General features: G+C 42.0%; 1 protein-coding gene and 1 long non-coding RNA gene across 2 annotated transcripts in view; one reads left to right on the top strand and one right to left on the bottom strand.

Annotated features, from left to right (window-relative positions):
- Positions 1 to 6,269, top strand: part of RAB22A (RAB22A, member RAS oncogene family) — a 27,647-nt gene extending 21,378 nt beyond the window's left edge. The window contains exons 6-7 of the mRNA XM_084645603.1: positions 3,412 to 3,521; positions 4,811 to 6,269. Of these exons, the coding sequence (XP_084501729.1) occupies positions 3,412 to 3,521; positions 4,811 to 4,908 (208 nt within the window). The 3' untranslated portion in view covers positions 4,909 to 6,269. The remainder of the gene's footprint in view (positions 1 to 3,411; positions 3,522 to 4,810) is intronic.
- On the bottom strand, positions 385 to 22,747 carry LOC311529576. Its single transcript, XR_014713842.1, has 4 exons — positions 22,606 to 22,747; positions 15,340 to 15,648; positions 1,611 to 1,730; positions 385 to 862 (listed from the first exon to the last, which is right to left on the bottom strand). It is a non-coding gene; the product is annotated as an uncharacterized lncRNA (long non-coding RNA).

Genomic DNA, 22,747 nt, shown 5'->3' with positions numbered 1-22,747 from the left:
GCCAGCCCACCAGATGATTTTAAAGTACACCAGGTCCTGCTTTGATGGGTGGCCAAGAACTTGGGCCTAGAGGCGGAGGAGATGGCCAAGCAGGCAGACATCTTGTTCAATGTCCTCTCAGCCTCTACCTTTGCCCGTGTCACACTAGTAGTGCATGATGAAGTCCTCAAAATTGCCAAGGCCCTCTGGCAAACCCCATCATCCATCCCTCCCACCTGCAAAAGGACTAAAAAGAAGTACTTTGTCACGGCCAAAGGATTTAAGTATCTTTATACCCACCCTCCCCCGGGTTCACTGGTTGTCTCTGCAGCCAATGAAAAAGACAAGCAGCGGCCCACCAGCCCAACTCTCAAAAACAAAGAGGCGAAAAGACTGGACTTGTTTGAGCGGAAAATGTATTCATCTGCCAGCCTATAATTCCAAGTGGCAAAACATCAGGTCCTCCTAGGCAGATACAATTTTAACTTATGGGACTCCCTCCGTAAGTTCAAGGAGTACCACACGCAGGGTTTAGCCCAATAATTCGGTACCCAGGTGGAGGAGGGTGCCACAGCGGCTAAGTGCTCCCTCCAAATGGCGTAGGACGTGTCTGACTCGGGAGCTAGGTGGCTGCTTCAGCAGTGGTTATGGAGCGCAGCTCCTGGCTTCAGACCACCAGCCTCTCTCAAGAGATGCAGACCTCGAACCAGGACCTCCCATTCAATGGGGACGGTCTTTTTTTCAGAGCAGATAGATGCGTGGCTGCATGGATTAAAGGACAATTGGGCCACCCTTCACTTGCTGGGCATGTATAAGCCGCAGTCTGCACAGGAGTGGTTCTGGCTGCCCTCACCGCCAAGGCCTTGGCAGCCTCGTCCAGGGTCTGCAAGGGGAAGGGATAGGGACATAAGTTTCAGCCGCCGCCGCCCTTCCTCCTGCCGCTCACGGAATCAGCCCAGCCCGGCTTGGCTAAGCATTCCAGGGGCCAGAAGCACTCATTTTGAGGGTGCACTCGAGCGACACCCCCCCCCACCACCACCACCCAATCAACTCCCAGGATCCACCCCGTTCTTTCCTTGACTGTCTTTGTTCCTACCACTCTGCCTGGGTGCAGGTCATCTCAGACCGCTGGGTGCTGGACATAGTGTCACAAGGCTACACCTTGCAGTTTTCAGCCACCCCTCCCTCCCACTCACCCACCCTCTTTCCTGTTCCTCTTCAGGGACACTTCTCAGGAGCAACTCCTCGTTCAAGAGGTCGAGAACCTCCTGCGCCTGGAGGCGGTGCAGGAGGTCCCTCAGGACGTGACAGGAAAGGGGTTCTACTCCCATTATTTCCTAATTCTGAAAGCAAAAGAGGCCTCAGACCATTCTGGACCTGCGACACCTCAACAAGTCTCTCAAGAAGTTTAATTTTCGCATAGTCTCCCTGGCCTCCATCATCCCCTCCCTGGATCCAGGAGATTGGTACCCCACCCTCGACTTGAAGAACGCTTATTTCCATATTCTAATGTCAGACATTTCCTCCGTTTCAGAGTGGGCAGATGCCATTTCCAATTCACGGTGCTCCCCTTTGGCCTCTCATCAGCCCCAAGGGTCTTCACAAAATGTATGGCACCAGTGGCCACTTACCTGAGACATCGAGGGGTCCAGGTCTTCCCTTATCTCAAAGATTGGCTCATTAAGGGCAGGTCTTGGGAACGAGTACAGAGAAGCCTCCATCTGGTGTGTTTCACCTGCCGCAACCTGGGCCTATTGGTAAACAAGAAAAAATCCACCTTAAGGCCAGTCCAATGAATATAGTTAATTGGGGTGGTTCTTGACTCCACACGAGCCAGAGCCTTCCTTCTGGAGGCACGTTTTCAGGCCATGCCAGACCTGATCTCCCATGTGAAGAACAACCCACTCACCATGGCTCACACCTGCCTGCGGTTGTTGGGCCACATAGCTTCCTGTACATATGTGGTCAGTCGTGCCCAGCTCCATCTCCAGCTTTTGCAAATGAGGCTGGCGTCAGTTTACATTCCCAACAGGCACATCCTAGACCGAATAGTCAGGGTGCCCGATCACATCCTATCGTCCCAGGATTGGTGGATGAACCCAGGGTTGGTGTTGCAGGGAGTTCCCATCGCAGCCCTGGCCCTGTTGCCGACCCTGATCTTGGATGCTTCAGACCTAGACTGGGGAGCGCACCTGGGCGAGCTCAGCACGCAAGGCTGCCAGCTGCGAGATGATCTGGCCCTCCATATCAATGTCAGGGAGCTCAAAGCAGCATGCCTAGCCTGCTAGGCTTTCTTACCCCACCTGAGGGGCAAGGTGGTGCAGGTCCTCACGGACAATACTGTCTCAATGTATTACATCAACAGGCAGGGCAGAGTCAGGTCACTGACCCTTTCCCAAGAAGTGCTCCACCTTTGGGACTTTTGTGGGCAGCAGGCTATTCATCTGGTAGTCACACATCTGCCCAGGACTAGGAACGTGTTTGCAGATCGCCCCAGCAGGACCTTCTTGTCTCACCACTAGTGGTCGCTCCGTCCGAAGGAACAGAGAGGACGTAGGGCTGGCGGCGCCTGATATACCGACACATGAGCACGGCACCTAAGGGGGCACCACTGCCAACCCTCCGGATACCACTAAGGCAAAAATCTCTGATGACGGCACACGTGGGCACGCTCACGCTTAGAATGGAATGGACGTGAGCAACGCATCTCGAAGAACAACAGTTACGAAAAGGTAGGTAACCAATTTTTTTTCCTAGTTAACTTTAGTTTCCTGACCTCTCAAAGCAAAATTAATTTGTATGTATTTTCTACTCACATTTATTGTAAATGAGAAGCTTGACGTTAGTGTTAAATATCTACCATAAAATATATAGGGTGTGCTGCATAGTATGGCTTAGATGCCTGTGGGAACCTTTTCATTTCCTGTCTCTTTTGTCTGTACAATCTGAACGTTTTAAACTCTGCTTGTACAGAACATTGCTGTGTTGCAGGATAATAGGGTTTGTAAGCAAAGTCTGGATTCATTCTGAATGAGATGGATGTTAGAAGTAACATGTTTTTTCCTATAATTTGAGCTGTTTTTTCTGAGAATAAAGGCCTCCCTTCCCCCTCTGCTGACTTCAGAGCTGCATTCTGGCACTTTTAAGAAGAAAACACATCCATATTTTCCGGAGAGGAAAATGGTGGTGGCTGCTGAATTTATATGATGGTGCTGTCCAAATACTGTTGTTCAGGCCACACTATTGTCTGGTCCTGGGGGTTACGTAAAAGAAGAGCTGAGGATAGGAATTGACCGCTCCATGAGGAATAGGATGCCAAACAGTTGACACTAAATCACTTTTTGAAATTACTGTTAAGTAGCGAGCCAATTTTCTAAAATTGGGATAATTTAATGTTTCTACTTTGTTCACAATGTTTTCTTTCCTTTTTAGAGAAGTCATGGAAAAAGACGCTAAAGACTATGCAGATTCCATCCATGCCATATTTGTAGAGACCAGTGCTAAAAATGCAATTAACATAAATGAACTCTTTATAGAAATTAGTAAGTACTTCTTTAGTTAACACATTATTTTTTCTCTGAAGGAAGCCTAAGCAGAAACTTGACTACTGCATTAGTTTGTAGTTCTATTTTGCTGAGAGAATGTTGGGTTCATATTTGTCACCACTGGTAGGGATACAAGATTGCAAGATGATCTGCTGGTTTCTGATCCTCCTATGACCTCTAAAAGCTTCAGCCTAGAGATTCTAAACCTACTGTGATGATCCACATCACTGGATAAATAGCAAGCAGGTCACTGTCATAAAAGTCAAGTGTCATCTTACCCTATCTGTTGGTGAATGTTTCAATTAGTAGATCAAGGTCACTGAAGGGTGAGTGAAGGAAATGCATGAGGGATACCAAAACTTTCACAAATACAAAAGGGGAAATAGTATTTCCAATCAGAGTTCCGTGTTCAGATTTGATTAGGGGAATGTATTATCCAAAGCATAACTGGCTAATGGGGAGTAGTAATTGTGTAATTATCACACAATTACTAAATGTGATTTAAAACCAAACATTTTTGTGTGGATTCCCTTTACAAAATTTTTGATAACCCTGTCCCTCAATTAGACCACAAATTTTTTTTCTACATTATTCCAAATTGATTCTTACATGGAAGACATGCAAACAGTACCACAAGGGAATACAGTGCAGTACTGCATTCTTATAGTGAGGATTTGAGTTGTAATTCAGATGGCTATAATAAACACTGAACACTTATGTGCCGATATCTCTCTTAGCTTTGTCTTTTGAGTCAAGTAAACAGTATAAAATTAGAGGCAATCCTTTCATAGACAGATCAGAGCTGTCAAATGATTGTGAAGCTATTTAATATTTTTTACTTTAAACTAAAAAAATTTAAAGACTCCATGGAAGTAGTTAAATACTTTCTTTACTACTGACTTTAACTACAACTTAGATTCTTTTGTAACTATTTAAGGAAATCAGGAAGCTATTTTTCTTAGGCATTTAGTTGATTTTGAATAAATTTTGATGCTTGAAAAATGCCAAAGCAGATCATGTTGTTTAAGCATTAATCTTAGGGATATAGGGTGAGATCTGAAACACTACTCTGGCACTTTTACACAGAGAAAAGGGGCCAGTGCAGGGATGAGGAGTCCTAAAGCCCCGTATCTATTCAGGAAAGAAGGGAACCTGCCCTTCCGAGGGGCTCCCTCCAAAATCCAATCCGTTGGATTAAATGCTTTTGCAGATATCCGATGCTCTGTAAAAGTAGTTTCAATAATTAATGTAACTCTAGCTATAAACTTTTTTTTTCTTCTTTATAGGTCGTAGAATTCCATCAACTGACACCAACCCCCCATCTAGCGGTAAGGGCTTCAAACTTAGAAGACAGCCTTCAGTGACAAAACGCAGCTGTTGTTGACTGATACTTTAGAAAATCAGACTTGTTTTGAAAGTAGGTGGTCTTGGAAGCTAATAGTTTATGTTGAGTATACATTATTGGTCTTAGAACTTATCTGCCTGATGTTCATACTTCAAGGTCCCACAAAAATGGACCAGCTCATCTGACATCTGTCTGTCACAGAAGAGACTGCAGTCGTGATAATGTCAGCCTGTTTATTTACAACATGTATAGTGTCTCTTGTATTCAAAGGGAATCCATCATTAGTTCTTTGGCCTTACGTGAAAGGAATGTCGACATATGGATGGTAGGACTGAAATGTTTAATAGTTTTGTAATCAACATTATATGTAATGTTTTTTGTAAAAGGGAAACGAGCACTTTTGTGGTCCAGAGGGATGAGGAAGGGGGAAGAAACAGCCCTGTTTAAATAGTGACTTTAATCATAAGGCTATTCTGCTACCCTTTCAATTGTTATAATGAGCATTATTTTAAATATAATTGTAGCTAATCCAAAGTACAGTGAGGCAATTGGTTGTAGATGGCTACAAAATAAGTTACTGATAAAAAATGAGCAAATCAGCCCATCCAGTCCCCAGATCCCACTTGCACTTTTTATTTAAAAGTAATATGAACAAACAAGCAATGAATTTTAAACCATAGACAATCTTACCTTTTCATGCTGGCTTAATCATTTAAAGGCAAACTGATACATTTATAAGCACCTATTTGTTTTAGTAAGCATTTTTACAATTAAAAATGGTGGTGGAAGAGAACCTAGATGAAACTCTTTCTAAATTTAAACTTGAGCATGACTGACTGACAACAGATGCCATCAATAGTTCTAGTAAGACTTTAATATTTTGGGGGAAAGTTCTTTATTGCTTCGCATGTGTAAAGTGTTTGTACTATATTTATGAGACCAATGCCTAAACTATTATAAATTATGTAAAAGCAGTTGAGAAATCAGCTTTCTTCAGTCTTTCCATTCCTCACCCATTGACAGAGTCCCTGGGGATCTCCAACAATTCTATCCCTGCTTGTGAGGTCTTACATTGCAGTGACCTCTTCCAGAAGAAGATTGGGTGATACTTCCCTCCTATCACATCTGCATTTCTGCTTGAAATGGCTGGTAGATGTTGCTGTTGGTGAAGCATGTGGCTTGTCCATTGAGCAGATCACCTCTGCAGTGCACCCAATCCTTGCTGGCTAGGCACACAAACAGGAAACCACATCCAAGTCACATATGGTAGCGTAGATCGTTACCTCTTGGTTCCTGGGTCTAGCCCAAATAACTTCTTAATTACTTGGCTTTTTTTTTAAGCAAATCAGCTTTTCGCTTATGTTGTATTGTTTTTCTTACATTTTATATTAAACTATAAATTGACCGTATCCTTTTATGCTATTTTCATTATTTATTTTTAGTTTCCTCTAGAACTAGTAGAGAACTTCTTATTTTTTAAAGGAAGAGTATTTTCAATATTTGAGTTTAAGTTTTGATTCTGAAATTAAAGCCATGTCTGTGGTATTTGTTCTCGATTTGTAATTTGGCATTCTGCAATCTTAAGTATTTTAGCTGAAGGAGATTTCAAAGAATAAGTAGGAAATGAAACAGCTTATACTTCAGATTAAATCATACTCAGAATCCTTGTTTCAAAGCTATCCTCAAGCAAAACTATTTTGCTATTATTGTAACAGAAAGCATATTCTGAATGTGGTTAATAGGCTTTAATGAAACGTTGGGGTTAAAACTTCTTAAGACCAAGATTTCAAAATGTGGCCTCTATCTGTGGGTATGCAGTCCTTTGAGTGTGCACTTCTGTTTGCTGCAATAGCATACACATGCTCAAACTCCCTGCATGTGCAGATGGGTTATGAGCATATAAAGTTTATTGTGTGTGCCCAAAAAGTTGCATGCACATATATGGAGGCTGGTTTCCCTAACAGAGAATCTTACAATGAAGACAGAATAATTATGTATTGGTGTGCATCATGGTTCAGTCCTAAGATATATAATAATATGATTGAAATCTTTGTGTGGCATTTGAAGCAATAGATTATAAACATAAAGTTTAAAGTTTTGTAAAAGCTATGATACAGTATTATATCAAAGCAGGCTAGCAACTGACCACTTAATTATATACAAAAAGAAAAGGCGTACTTGTGGCACCTTAGAGACTAACAAATTTATTTGAGCATAAGCTTTCGTGAGCTACAGCTCACTTCATCATACTGAAATGTTTAATAGTTTTGTAATCAACATTACAAGTATTCCTTTTCTTTTTGCGGATATGGACTAACATAGCTGCTACTCTGAAACTTAATTACAGTTACTCAAAGCCCTTGCACAATGGCAATAATTAAACGCCAAACTTGTTTGAAAGTTTTGCTCTGTCTTCGGTTAACCAACTGGCAGAGTTCTAATAAATAACAGACCAAGATGTAGTTATCCATTTAATGAAGATAGATTAAAAAATGTTTGATTTCAAAGCTAGTCCTAAAAAGATGTCAAACAGTATGCTCTTCTGGCACTTCAGTATGCTTTTGTAGCAGAGTTCCCTTTCAGGATAACAAAAAATATATTCCTCTTTTGGGGTTGGGGGGTGTTTACTTGGAAGCATCAGCTCACCATTTTGTAATGCTTGTTTTGTAATCTTCTGTTATCACTGTAACCCCACACTGAAAATATTTTGTACCCTTCAATTACAAATAATTGCTTTTTGTTCCAGCTTCTTATCTAAAGATAAGATTCAGTATATACTTACAGTAGGTTCTGTCGAGCTGCTACTAAATACCATGTTTTGTTATCACATGGTTGAATGGTGTCATAGTTCTACCTGCAAACTGTTGATGTTGGCAGTGCTTCAGAAGTCTCCTTCCCCATTCCACACCAAGGTATTAGGTACCTTTACTATCTTTAATATAATATGTTCACCTGCCTTGGATTTCTTCAGGCTTATTAATAGTGTTTGAACATAAGAATTTTATTGTAAATCTGACAAGTTTCCAGACACTGAACAGCATATTTATTTTTTTAATATCTGTGAAAGATCAATAACATCTCTCATGCAGAAGATCCATTCAGGGAGCCGCAAACAGATTCATACCCTCTAAATTATCACTTCAGTGTCCTTGCACCTAAAAGTGTAGGTTTAAACTCTATTGTCTCTTCACAGAGAATAACTGGCTTAACTACACCTATAAAATATGCATTACTTGAAAAGAAGATATTTGACTCTAGAATTGTAGTAATAGTCTTACAGTAGAGTCCCCAGTCAGGATCCAATGAAGCCATATAGCCATATCTCTTCTTAGCAAATCTTTAAAAACTTGAGAGAGGGCCAAAAAGAGGTTTTGTTTTTTTTTTCTTCCTTGGACAGTATTTGTTTTTTCCAAATACAGTTTGGTATGTGGTAAACTTGGTCACTGGCAAGATAGACTAAGATTAATACATCATCTTCTCTAACAAGCCAGGCCTATATCCTTCCTTTTCTGACTAAATCTTGATGCCTCATAACTCTTCTTCCTTTTACTTTTTTAAATCTATACAAGTGAAATTTCTCTGTAGCTCTGCCCACTCGAATGAAGTATCAGTGTAGTTTTTTTCACCTTTGTACAGTTGTCTTCTGATTCTGAATCACACATTGTTAGACTTAACTTGGGCATTTCCATGTCTTCATTATCAGATTACCTAAAAATACTTTCATGCACGTTAGCTGAGACAAAGTGTCTTGTTAGTATCATGCTTGTTTAAAATGTGTCAGTATGCTGAGATCTAAATTCTTTTGATTCCAGATCCCAACTTGAGTGTTCACTTGTCAATAACCTGGATATTGAAATACAATTACATGAGTAAACGTCTCCCTGGGTCAGAGACATCCATGTAGTTGAGTGTTTGGCTTGTTGCAGTTTCATCTCTGGCAGAGCTACGTAGCTTTCCTGCAAATTCTTCTTCAGGCTTGTCTACACTTACATTTTATAGCGGTCTAACTTGCTGGCTCAGGGGTGTGAAAAATCACCCCCCTGAGCACAGCAAGTTTGAGCGCTTTAAAGCGCTAGTGTGGACAGGCTTCCCTGATGGAGGTGGATTACCAGGAGCGCTGGGAGAGCTCTCTCCCAGCACTCACGCGTGACCATACTCACGCTTCAAGGTGCTGCTGCGGGAGCGCTCCCGCAGCAGCGCTTTGAAGTTTCTACTGTAGATGTAGCCTTCATATGTGCTGCACAGTGTTCAGCTGAGTTACTTACATTTTTTGTCCCTAAATAACTTTTGAGTCTGTTCTTTTGGAGGTATTGAGCATCACTGGTTCTAGTTGACTTTCTAAAAACTCTCTCTTCTCTGAAGTAGTTCAGGAGCTCCGCACTTCTAAGGGCTCAGCTTTTTAAATGGCTGAAATGCACTCTTGAAAATCTAGCCTCTGATAGTCTCAAAAGGAATGGACTTCTTTGAGGTACGATTTGAATAATGGATGAAAGTAACATTATGCTCTGTGTAGCACAATGCATGTCTTTCTGTAATGATCCTATGCATCTTTTTGAAACTGACAAAGTAGAAACATTTCAGCTTTCTTCATTTGAAAAACAAGTAAGTCTTGTCCACAGTCTGAAGTATAAAAGTGAAGCAACTGTTGGCTGACATGTCTAAGATAAAGCTTTGGGAGCTGGATAAGCATGCTCCTAAATTTTGGGCGGGGGGGCAAAACCCCACAAAACCACAATGAACTGAACTCTTCGGTCCCAAATATATGCTTAGAAACTGCTTCTCTGATGTATGTGGCTTTACAGTACCATGTTTGTGTGTACCTGCTGAGATCCTCCTATTAAGCCTCTAAATGGACATGCTCTGCCAGTTTACTTATTTTAACAAAAGGCAGAAACATTCCTGGGTTTTTTTTTCTAGAGGCAAGATTATTGAAAATGCTCTGGAAGCTAGGAATCGGAGTTCTCTTGGGAGTTAACAGTTTTTGCTGCCAAGAAGTTAAAATTATTGAGCTATTTGTTGAAGCTTATTAGAGAAACCACATCTTGTATTACTAGCTTATTTTTGTCTTGCCTGTTTTTAAACTTTAAATTGATGCAGCCCTTAACGTCTAGTGAAATCAGTAATACTTTTTTGCTTGAAGTGCTACAGGATCTGATCCTTAATGTTTTTGATGGGGGCATTCTGTGCAAAATAAATGTGACTCTATGTAACATGAATATAACTTTACTACAAGCACATGTGTTGGGGGTGTTTCACCTCCCATAAAATAGTGTAGTTGGAAAATCTGATAGTTGCTATAGTGTTTTGGAAACATCATTCTCTAAATTGGTCAGGAGACTGGGCATTCATTGTTCACTGTCCAGCTCTCATCAGGGAGCCATTTCTTTCATAGATAGTAAAGCCTTCAATTTAGTTGCTGAAAATAAAATCATTCAAGGTGAATATCTTGCATGATTTAAAAGCTATCCTCAACAGGCTCTTCATGAAGATGTTAAATCTAAACTATTCCTTATTTAATATTACTGGAGACAAACATGATATAAAACACTTAAGATTATGGTGCGGGAAAAGAAGCTTTATCAGTGATGTTTGGATGACTTCCCTCCTTGTGGAAGTGTCTCTAGTTTTTATTGAGAATGAGGTTTTATATTTTTGCTGTGTTGACTACCTTGGGAATTGCAGATTTACAGAAGATGCTGTCTAAATTCCATGGCCTATCTCTCCTTTAGTGAGCCTTGCTCATAAATAGCAATAACTAAACAAAAGTAAAAATTCAAAGCAAATACTTTAAAAAAAAAAAAAAAAAAGAAAAAGAAAGAGAGAGCGGGGGAAGGAGGCAAGAATGTGGATTATGCATGGACATACTCTTACCAGCACCATCTTATTTGTTGAAATAATTTCAGGTTACTCACTTGAGATTCTTGGAAGCTTCCAAAAAATTGATCCAAGACCACAGAGATAAGAACTAAATAAATGTCTAGACTGATTTTGCACTCTTCTAGCAGTTTGAGTTCACAAATAATATTCTCTTTATGCATTCTTATGTAGCTACAGTCAGTCCCTTAATAGAAGAACCATGTGTCCAGAACCAAACTACATAAAAGTTCACTATAAAATTCTACAAAAAAACGTGACAAAATTAATGTTCATTTTACATTCCCAGCTGTATGTTTTATTAGACAACAAAAAAACTTGTTGCGTGTAGAAATGAGATGTTGGCATGTGGATGTTTGAGGCAAAAATAAAATATGGATTCTAGAATAAAACATCTGTAAGCTGTCAGCTGTTCTTTCTCCCCAAAGAATGTGACGGCAGATGCCTTGTCAAATGGCTCCAACCTGTGGGAGGAAGCAAGCTTGAAACAGCATTTTTCGGTTTCTTATGTAAGAATCCATGTGCCAAATTGTACTTGCCTTTAAACTTAGAAAAATGCCGTCTGATTCTCTGGAGTGTTGAGAAATAAGTGCAGATCTTCTTCCTGGTAATACAACTGGAACCAAAGATGCCGAACTTCGTTATACATTTTTGACCTTCCTGAAATTTATCCAGGCAGTGTCATAGAAAGGAAATCTTGTAGAGGGTGTTTGGCTTCAATTCTATCTGGAAGTTTTCTTCCAGAGTCTGTTTTAACCTGAAATCCTTACTGGCAGCAGGACTTTTTCTGAGACCCTAACAGATGGTTCCATACTGTAATATACATTGTAGGGTTGTACCTCCTGGATCTGACTGTGATTTAGGGCCAGATTTTCAAGAGCTCAGCTGTCATGTAGGTGCCTAAATGAAGTGGGCAGATTTTTCAAAAATTCTCCATCTGACAGCAATAACAGTAGCTAAATGCTGAAGGCTTCTGGAAATCTTGCTCCTAATGTTGACAACCTCTAGTGTGAGCATAACTATTTAAAATTGGATCAGATTTTTAAGATTGAGGGCTGGCTTTTTCTTTTCACTTCCACTGGTAGAGTGATCCAGTGGAAGTAGGGGAGGCGACCTGAGTGGCTGCATGTGCCCCTCTTCCTCACCTGTGGGTTTCTCTACATGGGGCATATGATCTAACCTCTAAAGATTTCAACAGAATTTATTGAAACTACTTGAATTCCAGGACACTTACAGAATTTTGGCATTCTCCCAAAAGGAACAATTGTTGACTTTCCCTTTGCATTATCTAAGAACTTGGAGTTGGTCATTTTATAATCCCCAGAATTGGTCTTCACTTTTATGGTAAAGAAACCCATTACCTCTGAATCTATTAAAAGGTATTTTTATTTTGTCTTTAGATGTGATTTAATTTTTCTTTGCTCCATTCCTGTTATCCTTCTTTGCATATGTACTGTAATTTTTCAGATGTTGGAAGAAAGCCCCTTTTCTCTCTGGCCTTACCTTTCCTTTCTAGTAATTCCATCCAGTTATTGTTCTAGAACATATTTTAACCCTTTGAGTAGTCAGTGAAAATGGGTTCACCTCTACTTTCGTGTCTTGTTTTGTTACTCATGTTATGATTTGTATGTTCCATGAAGCTGTACTGTACCTTAAACCTATTATGTTTTCTTGACATCTTACACTATGCTGCAAGGGATTCAGGTTGTAAGGGTTGGCAAATCTTTTTTTCTTCTTCTTAAAGCATCTGCCACAGCAGCAAATATTTGTGAACAAAATGGTAATTCATTAGTACTGCCTTGCAAAACTGTTGTGAAAACACAGTGGACAAGACACATACATCTACATCCTCCTGGGATAATGTAGAAAGTGTTACTCATTTGCCAAAAACATTACTAACCTAGGATGTGTAAAGGTTTGCAAGACTTTGTTAATAAGACTTACAAATGATTAACTTTTGTATTCTTGAATACAGGGTAATGAGGCTGACAGATACTCTGTGTGTGGCACACCATGTGCTCATGTTACACACAGTGATGGAAACAGTATAAAGACCTATATAGAATGTGTAAATACATTGGCAAATTTTTTTTTTTTTATTATTATTCGGATGAAGAAATCATTCCACGTGTCTTAGGGTTGTTTTTTTTTTTTAGTTTAAATAAAAAAGGAAAGCATTTAAATTCCTGTGATTAGGGGACAAAAGTAAAAATCTTGATTAAGCATATAATTCCTACAGTATAAGAAGTGTTTGGTCTGTAAACATAAATGGGAAAAAATAATCTTTGTACCAGCAATTCTTGTCCTTCTTCAGAATGTTCTGCTTCTAAAGACTATGTTGGGGGTTAACCTGGTGTAAGGGTTAAAAGGTCTGTGCCTTCTTATTTATCATCCATTATTAAAACAAAATTTAAGCTCACAGTTACAAAAGCATTTGTAGTACTGTAAAGTGCACAAATTTACAACCATTGCTTCATTGCATGAAATATAGTCTGATTACTAGTGATGAAATATTGTAAGAATGAATTGCTAAGCTTATGAATGTTTTGAGACTTGATTTTTTTTTTTTTACGGTCTTCTCTTGGGCTGGTCCTGAGAGTGTACACAGTAAGTCTGTATTGTTGGTTTGTAGATGCTAATGAAGAAAGATAGACTTCTGCTCTCTCTTTTTAGTTTGTATTGTTATAGTAGATACTCTGCAAACAATGAGTTAGCATATTGTAAACTGCTTTGTTTCAGCTTAATCATTCATAATAAACTTTTATAATGTAATAACATGCAAAATCACTACCAATGTGATGTATTGTGCAAAAAAGGTGTAAACATTTTATTAATAAAATGTTTTTATAAATGTGCTGGCTTGGTTTCAACAATTTCCCTAGCTATCAAACTCCTCAGAAATATTGTTACATCTCAGTATGTACAGCATAGCGTGTAGGAAGAAGGTTGTAGGAAATACCCCAAGGAAAAAGTGAGTACAAGTAATACTTCAAACATATAATTTTTAAAAACAATGCTACACCTACCATTTTCCATCTAAAAGTTGAATGTTTGTTGCAGGTGCACACACCAAGCAACACAAGACAAACTTACACAAAAGGAGAGAGAGTAATAACAAAGACAGGAAATGCAGCATCTGTCTTTAATGCTTCCTTTCATTTGCCACCTAGCCCCTGAGAAAATATAGACCATCAGAGTTTCATCAGCCACTCCAGGACCTGGCAAACTTTTACCAGTCTCAGGCTGTTTAATGCATTGCTTTTAGCTTGCTTTTCTAGTTGCAGGCTCACAGAAGTGTTACACAAGCTGGTATTGTTTTGATTGGGTAAACCAGAACTTCTGTTAAACTGCAGTTTTTTAAAAAAACATTGTTTTTTTTTTTAATCATGTCTTAAATCCCTCCCCGCCCCCCCTTTATTTGTCAAATGTTACCTAATGAAACTATGTATTTATGGCCAGGTCTTCAGTGTATGTACAAGAACATAGATTAAACCTGTCAATTCAACATAACATACAGTAGGCTCTAACCAGATCAAACTTGTCTTTGCAGCTGTGGAATCTGCAATAGTTCTTATTGGTTACATAAGCTAGGAAGACCCTTCTCTTTTCACCCTACTCCTTCCCCTGACTGCACAGACCCCTGCTGTGTCTGTGTAAAATGGATTTTGGCATTGTCAATTTAAACCAAAATCTCAGGAATGGAGATTAATGCTATTCATATATGGTTTGGGTTTTTGAGTATGAGGCTGAGGGACTAAACTTTGTTCTATAGAAACAATATACATCTGCAGTTGTGTATACAAAACATATCTGTAATCATATGACTAACCTGAATGTTCACTCCCTGCAGTTTTGCACACAATTAGCTAATCGTGGTCATAGGTGCATGCAGTTCCGGGTGTGCCTGTGACATGGTAGTTAGGTGAGCAATTGCATACACATTTTGCATGTGTAACTTACTTAAAAATAAGACGAGCATAAGAAACAGCTCCATCTTGTAAGTATAAAACCATTAGAGTGAAGCAGAAGTGCTCTAAACTACAAAAATGGAAAAGAGAATAATACATAAGAACGGTTTTCTGTAAAGATGTCTTTAACCACCAGTGAGCAATAGACTGAGCAGAAATGCAGATCACTGAGTCAGTTTAAACTAAGGCTATTTATCCAAAAGTCCTTTTTTTTTTTTTTTTTGGTCTCTTAGAGTTTGGAACATCCAGTTTGATCTAGAGTATGTGAATCTTTCTGGGAGGTGATACACCTCTGGCGCTACTACAATCTGAGTGACCTGCCTTAATCACTGCCCATTGTTTTTGGTTCCTGGAGGAGGTATGGCAGCCCTCCCTCAAGCGGTAGGACACAATCATACATAAACTCTTCATTTAGTACAATGGACTCCAAAGATACTTAAACTTAATTCAATAAGGCCTTCTAAGGATATGGCAGGAAGTTGCCATGTCTGTCAGTCACAAAGCCATGTGCTGCTGCTGTTGTGAGGTCATGCCAGCATCATTGTGCAGCTTCTGCAAATTGTGTATGAAGTGAGTGTATTTGGTACTTCATCTTGATGTTTTGATCAAGGAGCATCTTTGTCCCTACCTGCTGATGTAGAAGGAAAAAATGGACTGCCGGTGTTTGTCCAAGTCTGTCTGTCTGAGCCAGAAAGAGAAGAGGCAGCCAAGCTGACTGAAGACTATTCCTCTTGGTCACTCCACACAGCTGTTACCATTGGGAAGCAGAAAGAAGAGGGTTCCTCCACAATAATAAAGGGGGGTGCAACATCCTCATTGAACCCAGAGGTCAAGTGTTGAAAAAGGCCCCCCAACCTAATTAACAGGCTCCTCCTTTTTCCTACAAAGGGAACTGCTGTAGGCCGTGACTTGAGTAGCTTCCGCATCCTGGATAGCCCTAGCAATGGAAGAAGAAAGTGAGAATAGGGAGGCCCACTATATATTTACTTGTGCCCCCTTCCCCTCTGAGCATGTCAGATGCCTGCTTGCAGTTGACACTTTGTCCCTTTGCTTGTTGGGAATCTCATCCCCCTGACTTGGTTGGCCTGATGCAGTTAGTCAGTTACTGATCCTGCTGCAGCTTACATGCACCACTAGGTTGAAGAGTAGCTGGTTAAAGCTGAACTCAGGCAAGATGGAGGTGAAGCTGGTAAGAAAAAGGAAGCCTTAAAGAACTGCCTCCACTAACAATAGCATCTGCCCTCCGCCTGCTTGCAAAGCCAGACTCTGTTATACTAGGCCCTCTACAAACATGTAATAAATGGCAGTCTTATGTACACATCCGACGCTGAGCCTGACCCAGCTTCCATCAAGTCAACAGAAAGGTGGCTTCAGTGGGAATTGCATGGAAGGTTCAACAACGTTTCCTATATAAATGAAATATTTTAGTTACATACTAAAAATGTGTGTAGACCTTTATAAACAGCGCCTTCCCCTCTTAGTGTGTGAAGGCAAGCTATCAAAATACCCTCTGCCCTACACCTACCTAGGAATTTATTTTTAGCCAAACTTGATTAGTGTGGGATGCTAGAATTTTAATTAAAAGGTCTGTTGCAATGTGCTTCTAGCTAAAGGATTATGGTTAATGTAACATAGAAAACTGTCAGTAAGGTCTGCATAGGATCAATTATAAATGTATATAGAAGATGGAAATGAAACCCTCTCCTTAGTTACTACCTAGTACTAATGCTATAAGCATGCAGTATTCCCCTTCCAGCTTTTGATACTATACTTTTAAGATGTTTAAGCAACAGCAGACTTCACAAAAGCAAGAAATTTTGGAGAAAAAAAAAAGTCTATTAATGATAGTGCTATTTCACTTTGTTTCAAGATCTTTATTTTGTCAGAAAATATACTTCAGCATCTTTCTGTCAAGGAGCAAGGTTGCAGTTGACTTGGGAAATAGATATTGGTATGTCTTTGCCGCAGAAGCAATAGAAAAACTTGTTTAATGCATAATGCTCGCTACTGTCCTCCTGCCATCATTTAAGGTATTTCTTTGGCCATGTGCTTGCATAACAGAAATGACTGTGCTTGGGAAAATGTACAGCTAGAGCCAAATGTTCAGCGTTGAATATGAATGTACTGGCAAGAAAAATAGTATGCCCCCAAAACCACATCTTTGCACCTGGAAGTTAGATAACTGCATGCAAACTGCCTGATTTGTGCACACAACTTGTGAAGATGCAGCTTCCCCAATGTAGACCAAGTCTAACTCAATGTTTAAGCTAAACAGTTTTATTAGTTAGAAGAAATAATTCCAGCACACTGCTCGAGAAGGAGTTTACAGTCAGATAAGGGTACTCATCCATACTACCCCACCTCTACATTAACAATTTGCCTGGCAACAAATTACCATATAGTCCCACCATTACTGGATTGTTAAAAAATTCACAGTTGAGCCTGTAGGTGGTTTTGGTGTATGCCCAACTCTGCAAATGTGATCCCTACAGCACTAAATATACACAGTTAATCACTTGTAACAAAAGCCTGACAAACTATGTTCATTAGGTTCATAATTTTTCACTTTCATGACTAGAATTTTTACATGCTTAAACATTTCATGCTGGAAGCAAACATAGGTGAGCCCTCCAAAACCAAGCATATGAGTCAGGTTCAAAGATGCCAGTCACATTGCACTCAGTAGAATAATGCAACTCTACAAATCTTTTAGATCACCAAATGTTTTTAAACATCCTTGGCTCCTCAGGCACAAGATCTTTGAAAAGGTATAAGCAGCATATTGTATGCTTGCTTATTTATTTACTTTGGGTAAATATACGTTTCCTCTACAGAATTTTTAGGATACTTGGAATTCTAAGATTTTCCTCTGACCTGCTCTGAATCCTGATAATATTTTATAAAAACGAAGCTTTGTACCTGTCTGCAAGCTTTCTACTGATTGCTCTTTATGGTTATGGATTGATGGCCAGCTTAATGGGGTCAATCTGTTTATGAAAATAAATAAAACAATGTAAGAGGTTATCAGAACTGTAGAAGGCAAACTTCAGAGCATCATAAAATTATAATATGGAGAATAGGTGGCCTAAAGAAGTTCTGTACTTTCTGGAGCAATAAACATATGAAATGTCCTCTTGTTTCAAATCTGAATGAATGTTGCTTGATAATTTTGTTTTATGGTGGTGCAGTAAATTAGAACCCAACAAAGGGCAGTAATAGTTGGCTAGAGTGTCCCTGATTCCAGGCCAGTAGAATGGAAGTGAGGGACATTCCAGGCACAGGGAAAAAAAACAAACAAAACTGCACGGTTCACCTTGTGCATTATTTGACCATTTTTCCTCCATCTAGAAAAAGAATTTGGCCACAATACAATTTCCCATTGAAGTCAATGGTAAAACTCCCCGACTTCAGTGGTGCAGGTCAGTTTTGCCCATAATCAGTTGTCACTTATGCTACATAATATGGAAAATTAAATGCTATAAAATAAAAAAAAAAATCAAAGATGCTCCCCAGCAAACGAAAACAAGATGGAACAGGTCGAGTATCCAAAGAGAGACCAGGTCAGAGCAGCTGAAACAAAGCAACAAATATGGAGAAGAGCAGCTGAAGTATTGATATGTGGTATAAATACTGCAGAAACATACTTGTACAGACTTCTTTGGGGTGCAGATCAGAATATAACTATTCCACTTAGTGATGCAAATTTTCACGACCATCAATCATTCCCTACTGCTCATGTTGCCAAAGACTAGAGCCTTGTCAATGCAAAGCTCAGGTCCTCTTAGCTCTGTATATATTATTTACATGTGTTTGGATGAAAGTATTCAGATTATATACAGTTATAAAATCTGTGTGTTATACATTTCTATTTTACATACGAAACAGATGGAGTTTGTATCAACATGATAACTGCAGAGCATTGTGAAAAAATGAGTTTATCACCTTTTTCTGCCTATTAATCCAGTTAATTGGGACTTTAACAAACCAAACACCTATGCACCTTCAACAGACACCCCTTTTAAAAGTCAACCTGCCTCAAGATTTTCTCATTCCTGTAAATGGGAATCCACCCCCCCCCCCCCACTCCCCTACACACACATTACACCTCTCCAAGGCCTAGGATAGGCAAAATTCAGCTCTGAATGAATGAGTTTTTCTGTATGTAAAAAGTCAGACTTTATAGACTATAATCTTTGCTGCTATTCCAAACTCCAGCTTGATTAAACTGTTATACCATACCATCATATATTCTGTATGCCACATCTGTACAGAAACACTATTTTAGCAATGTTTTAAAGTTTTTAGAAATCGTATTAGAATTTTTTAATCACCTGATGCATAAAGCCAGATGCTTTAATTACTATGAGTTAAATTAGTACAAAGCTCAGAGAGAGTCTTAAAACACCTAAAAATGACATAAAACTGCTTTTCCTATACATAAAAATCTCAGTTTTAAAGTATATCTTGGTCCATTCCAGGGCTAGCTGTGAGTACTGGGCTCCATTGGAAAATCAGAATTTCCCCTTTTCTGTGGTCTAAAAATCCAATCTCCAGATACAGAGTCATGAGACATCAGACTTTAAACTCATGATGTTATGTACAGAAAAGTTATTAACAGATATCTTTAATGCCTTGGACTGGGGTAATTTTGCAGACTCAAAATTCCACATTTAGAGTCAGAAGATGGAATCGTTTCTTTATCCCTTTGATGGTTTTTTAATTATTATTATTTAAAGCTGTTCAGGAGAATGGAATATTTGACTAAATCCTAGGGACACAGATTACAGGGCGCAAAAGTACAGATGAGGTGGTCAAAGGCGCATGATTCATTTATCACCGTGGTTCTGCAATTTATCATTTTGATACCACCTCCACCTGTAAACAAGAACCTTTCATTGCTCTTCATCATCTACCATACTCAGCGAATTCACTGCATAAATAAAAGTGTTTCTGGTCTACAGAATCAGGTTCTAAACAAACAGGATGAAATAAAGCTACCATGAGATGATGGAGGTAAATACGGTACTTTTTCTCATCTCAGTACTACGGGAAAGAATGGAGAGTCTAAATTGCATTTTCAACACTTTTTCATACGTCATTTAAGTATTGCTTGTTATTTGCTGGGCCTTTTCCTCTTTAATACTACATTTTTTTGAGCTATTTGTAGAGGCAAGTGAACATCTTACAATTCAGAATAAATACTCTTGGCCATGTTAAAGACTGGTTCTTGTATCTAACCAGTCTATCCCTATCTGCTTCAGGCTGCACCCAAGTTCTGCACGGACTATTCAAAGATTGTGCACTTAGCCTGCTGCATGCTTTACCTCGGCTCTGCACCCAACCTGCTGTGTGGTATACTCTGGCATTTCACATTATCCCTGGCCAAGTTCTAGCTCTGCACAGTTCCCACAGACTGTCCCCTGCAGACTATTCTCAAGGTATATGTCGAGTCCAGCACCTGTTTCACCCAGACTGAACCCATCCTGGTCGTGATATTCCCAGGATGCAAGTCTAGCCTATTCCATACTGCTCCCAGACTGTTAAATTATGCACCTACCTAAATACCACCTTAAACTATGTATCTCTACTATTGCATCATATCCCTATTATTCCCAGGCTCTATAACCATCTGGCACATGCTGCGCCCTGGCTTAGCAGTCAGCCCAGCATGCACATTTTGTGGTCTGCACCATCCCAATCCCACAACCAGACAAGACCAGCTACTGGCCACTGCTCTCAAGACCAGAATTTGGCACCCTTACTGCTACTAAGTAGTACTTTCCAAGTAGTTCTTCAATTTAAATACATGGGGCTGCTTGCAGAGAGAGCTACAGGAGTAAGGGTGGCAGAATCCAGTCCTGGGCCCACCAAAATCACCTGTTGCCTTCACAAATTGCTCCTCCCAAGCAATGCACTCAGTCTGGTGCACGTTCTGCTCTGGCCTTGCACTCTCCTTCCCTCCCGCTCCCACCCTGCTCAGTGTGGAGCTGACCTGGCCCTGCCTTACGCACTCCCCTTCTCCAGGGCCGGATTAACACAGGGGCTTTAGGGGCTGCAGCCTCGGGCTAAGAGGGGGCCCCCACAAAAATAAATCCATAATTATATACCATTCAGTGGTTAGCAACCCATTGATTGTGATCGACTGGTCGATCCTGGAGCCTCTGCCAGTCAATCGCGATCTCCGGGCTGCTAGAAGTCCAGCAGTGCAGCAGGGCTCATGCAGGCTGCCTGCATGCCATGGCCCCACGCCACTCCCGGAAGCAGCCAGCTGCTGGTACATCTCTGCGGCCCCTGGCGGGTCAGGGAAGGGGGCAGGAGGCTCCATGCACTGTCCTGTCCCCAGCACTGGCCCAGCCAATGGGAGCTTCAGGGGCAGCACTTGCGGGCACAGGCAGAGCATGGAAACATGCTGTCGCCCTCTGCCCAGGGGCGCACAGAAATCTGCCAGCAGCTGGCCGCTTCCAGGAATGGCTTGTGGCTATGGTAGGCAGGCAGGTAGCCTGTCTGAGCCCTGCTGCGCCGCCAGCCAGGAGCCACTGGTGCTAAGCACTTCCCGGCTGGAGCCTGCACCTTGCACTCCCTCCTGCACCACAACCCTCTGCCCCAGGTCAGAATCCCCTCCTGCACCCAAACGCCCTCCCAGAACCCGCACCCCCACCCCAGGTCAGAATCCCCTTCTGCACCCAAACACCCTCCCAGAGCCCGCACCCATCACCCTCTCCTGCACCCCCACCCCAGGTCAGAATCCCCTCCTGCACCCAAACGCCCTCCCAGAGCCCGCACCCATCACCCTCTCCTGCACCCCCACCCCAGGTCAGAATCCCCTCCTGCACCCAAACTCCCTCCCAGAACCCGCACCCCCACCCCAGGTCAGAATCCCCTCCTGCACCCAAACACCCTCCCAGAGCCCGCACCCATCACCCTCTCCTGCACCCCCACCCCAGGTCAGAATCCCCTCCTGCACCCAAACGCCCTCCCAGACCCCACGCCCCCTCCTGCACCCCCACCCCAGGTCAGAATCTCCTCCTGCACCCAAACGCCCTCCCAGAGCCCATGCCCCCTCCTGCACCCCCACCCCAGGTCAGAATCCCCTCCTGCACCCAAACGCCCTCCCAGAGCCCGCACCCATCACCCTCTCCTGCACCCCCACCCCAGGTCAGAATCCCCTCCTGCACCCAAACGCCCTCCCAGACCCCACGCCCCCTCCTGCACCCCCACCCCAGGTCAGAATCCCCTCCTGCACCCAAACGCCCTCCCAGACCCCACACCCCCTCCTGCACCCCCACCCCAGGTCAGAATCCCCTCCTGCACCCAAACGCCCTCCCAGAGCCCGCACCCATCACCCTCTCCTGCACCCCAACACTCTGCCCCAGCCTGGAGCCCCCTCCTGCACCCAAATGCCCTCCCAGAAAGAAACGACTATGACAGCTGTCCTAAGGTAAGAAGCAGGCTATTTTGAATTAACTGTATTCTACATGTTTTAAGACTGAAATAGAACCACAGAACAGCTCTATGGTAACGAAAAGGCAAGTTCAGTATAGCGTTAATAGCCTCGCTGCCATAACTGGGACCATTTTGTTTTAAATTAGGGGAAAGACTTGTATACAGGGGCCCCGCAAATAGCCTAATAGCCCAGTGCCCGCAGGAGAGTTAATCCGGCACTGGCTTCTCCCTCCGGGCAGTGTGCCCTGGCCCAGCCTTAACCACGCCCTCTCCTTGCGCCTAGCTGCTGCGCCCCGGCCCGGCCCTGCCCTGCGCGCTCCCCTCCCCCACCCTGAGCGCCGTGCCCCGGCTGGCCCTGCCTTGCGCGCTCCCTCCCCTCGCCCCGCCCCGCCCCGCGCGCTCCCCTCCCCTCGCCCCGCCCTTGCCCTGCCTCGCGCCCTCCGTGCTGCACCTTGGCCCCTGCCTCGCTTGCGCGCTCCCCTCCCAGCCCCGCGCGCTGCGCCCTGGCCCGCCGGGCCGCTCGGCGCCGCGCGCAGGGGCTGTTCGCTGTGGCGGCGGCTGGAGGGCGACGTCAGCGGTAGCCTCTCTCTGGG

Source organism: Lepidochelys olivacea (genome assembly GCF_965140295.1).
Source record: "Lepidochelys olivacea isolate rLepOli2 genome assembly, chromosome: 13".
Classification (NCBI taxonomy): Eukaryota; Metazoa; Chordata; order Testudines; family Cheloniidae; genus Lepidochelys; species Lepidochelys olivacea.
The sequence above is the reverse complement of the archived record's forward strand: the minus strand, read 5'-3'. Positions and strand labels throughout refer to the sequence as shown.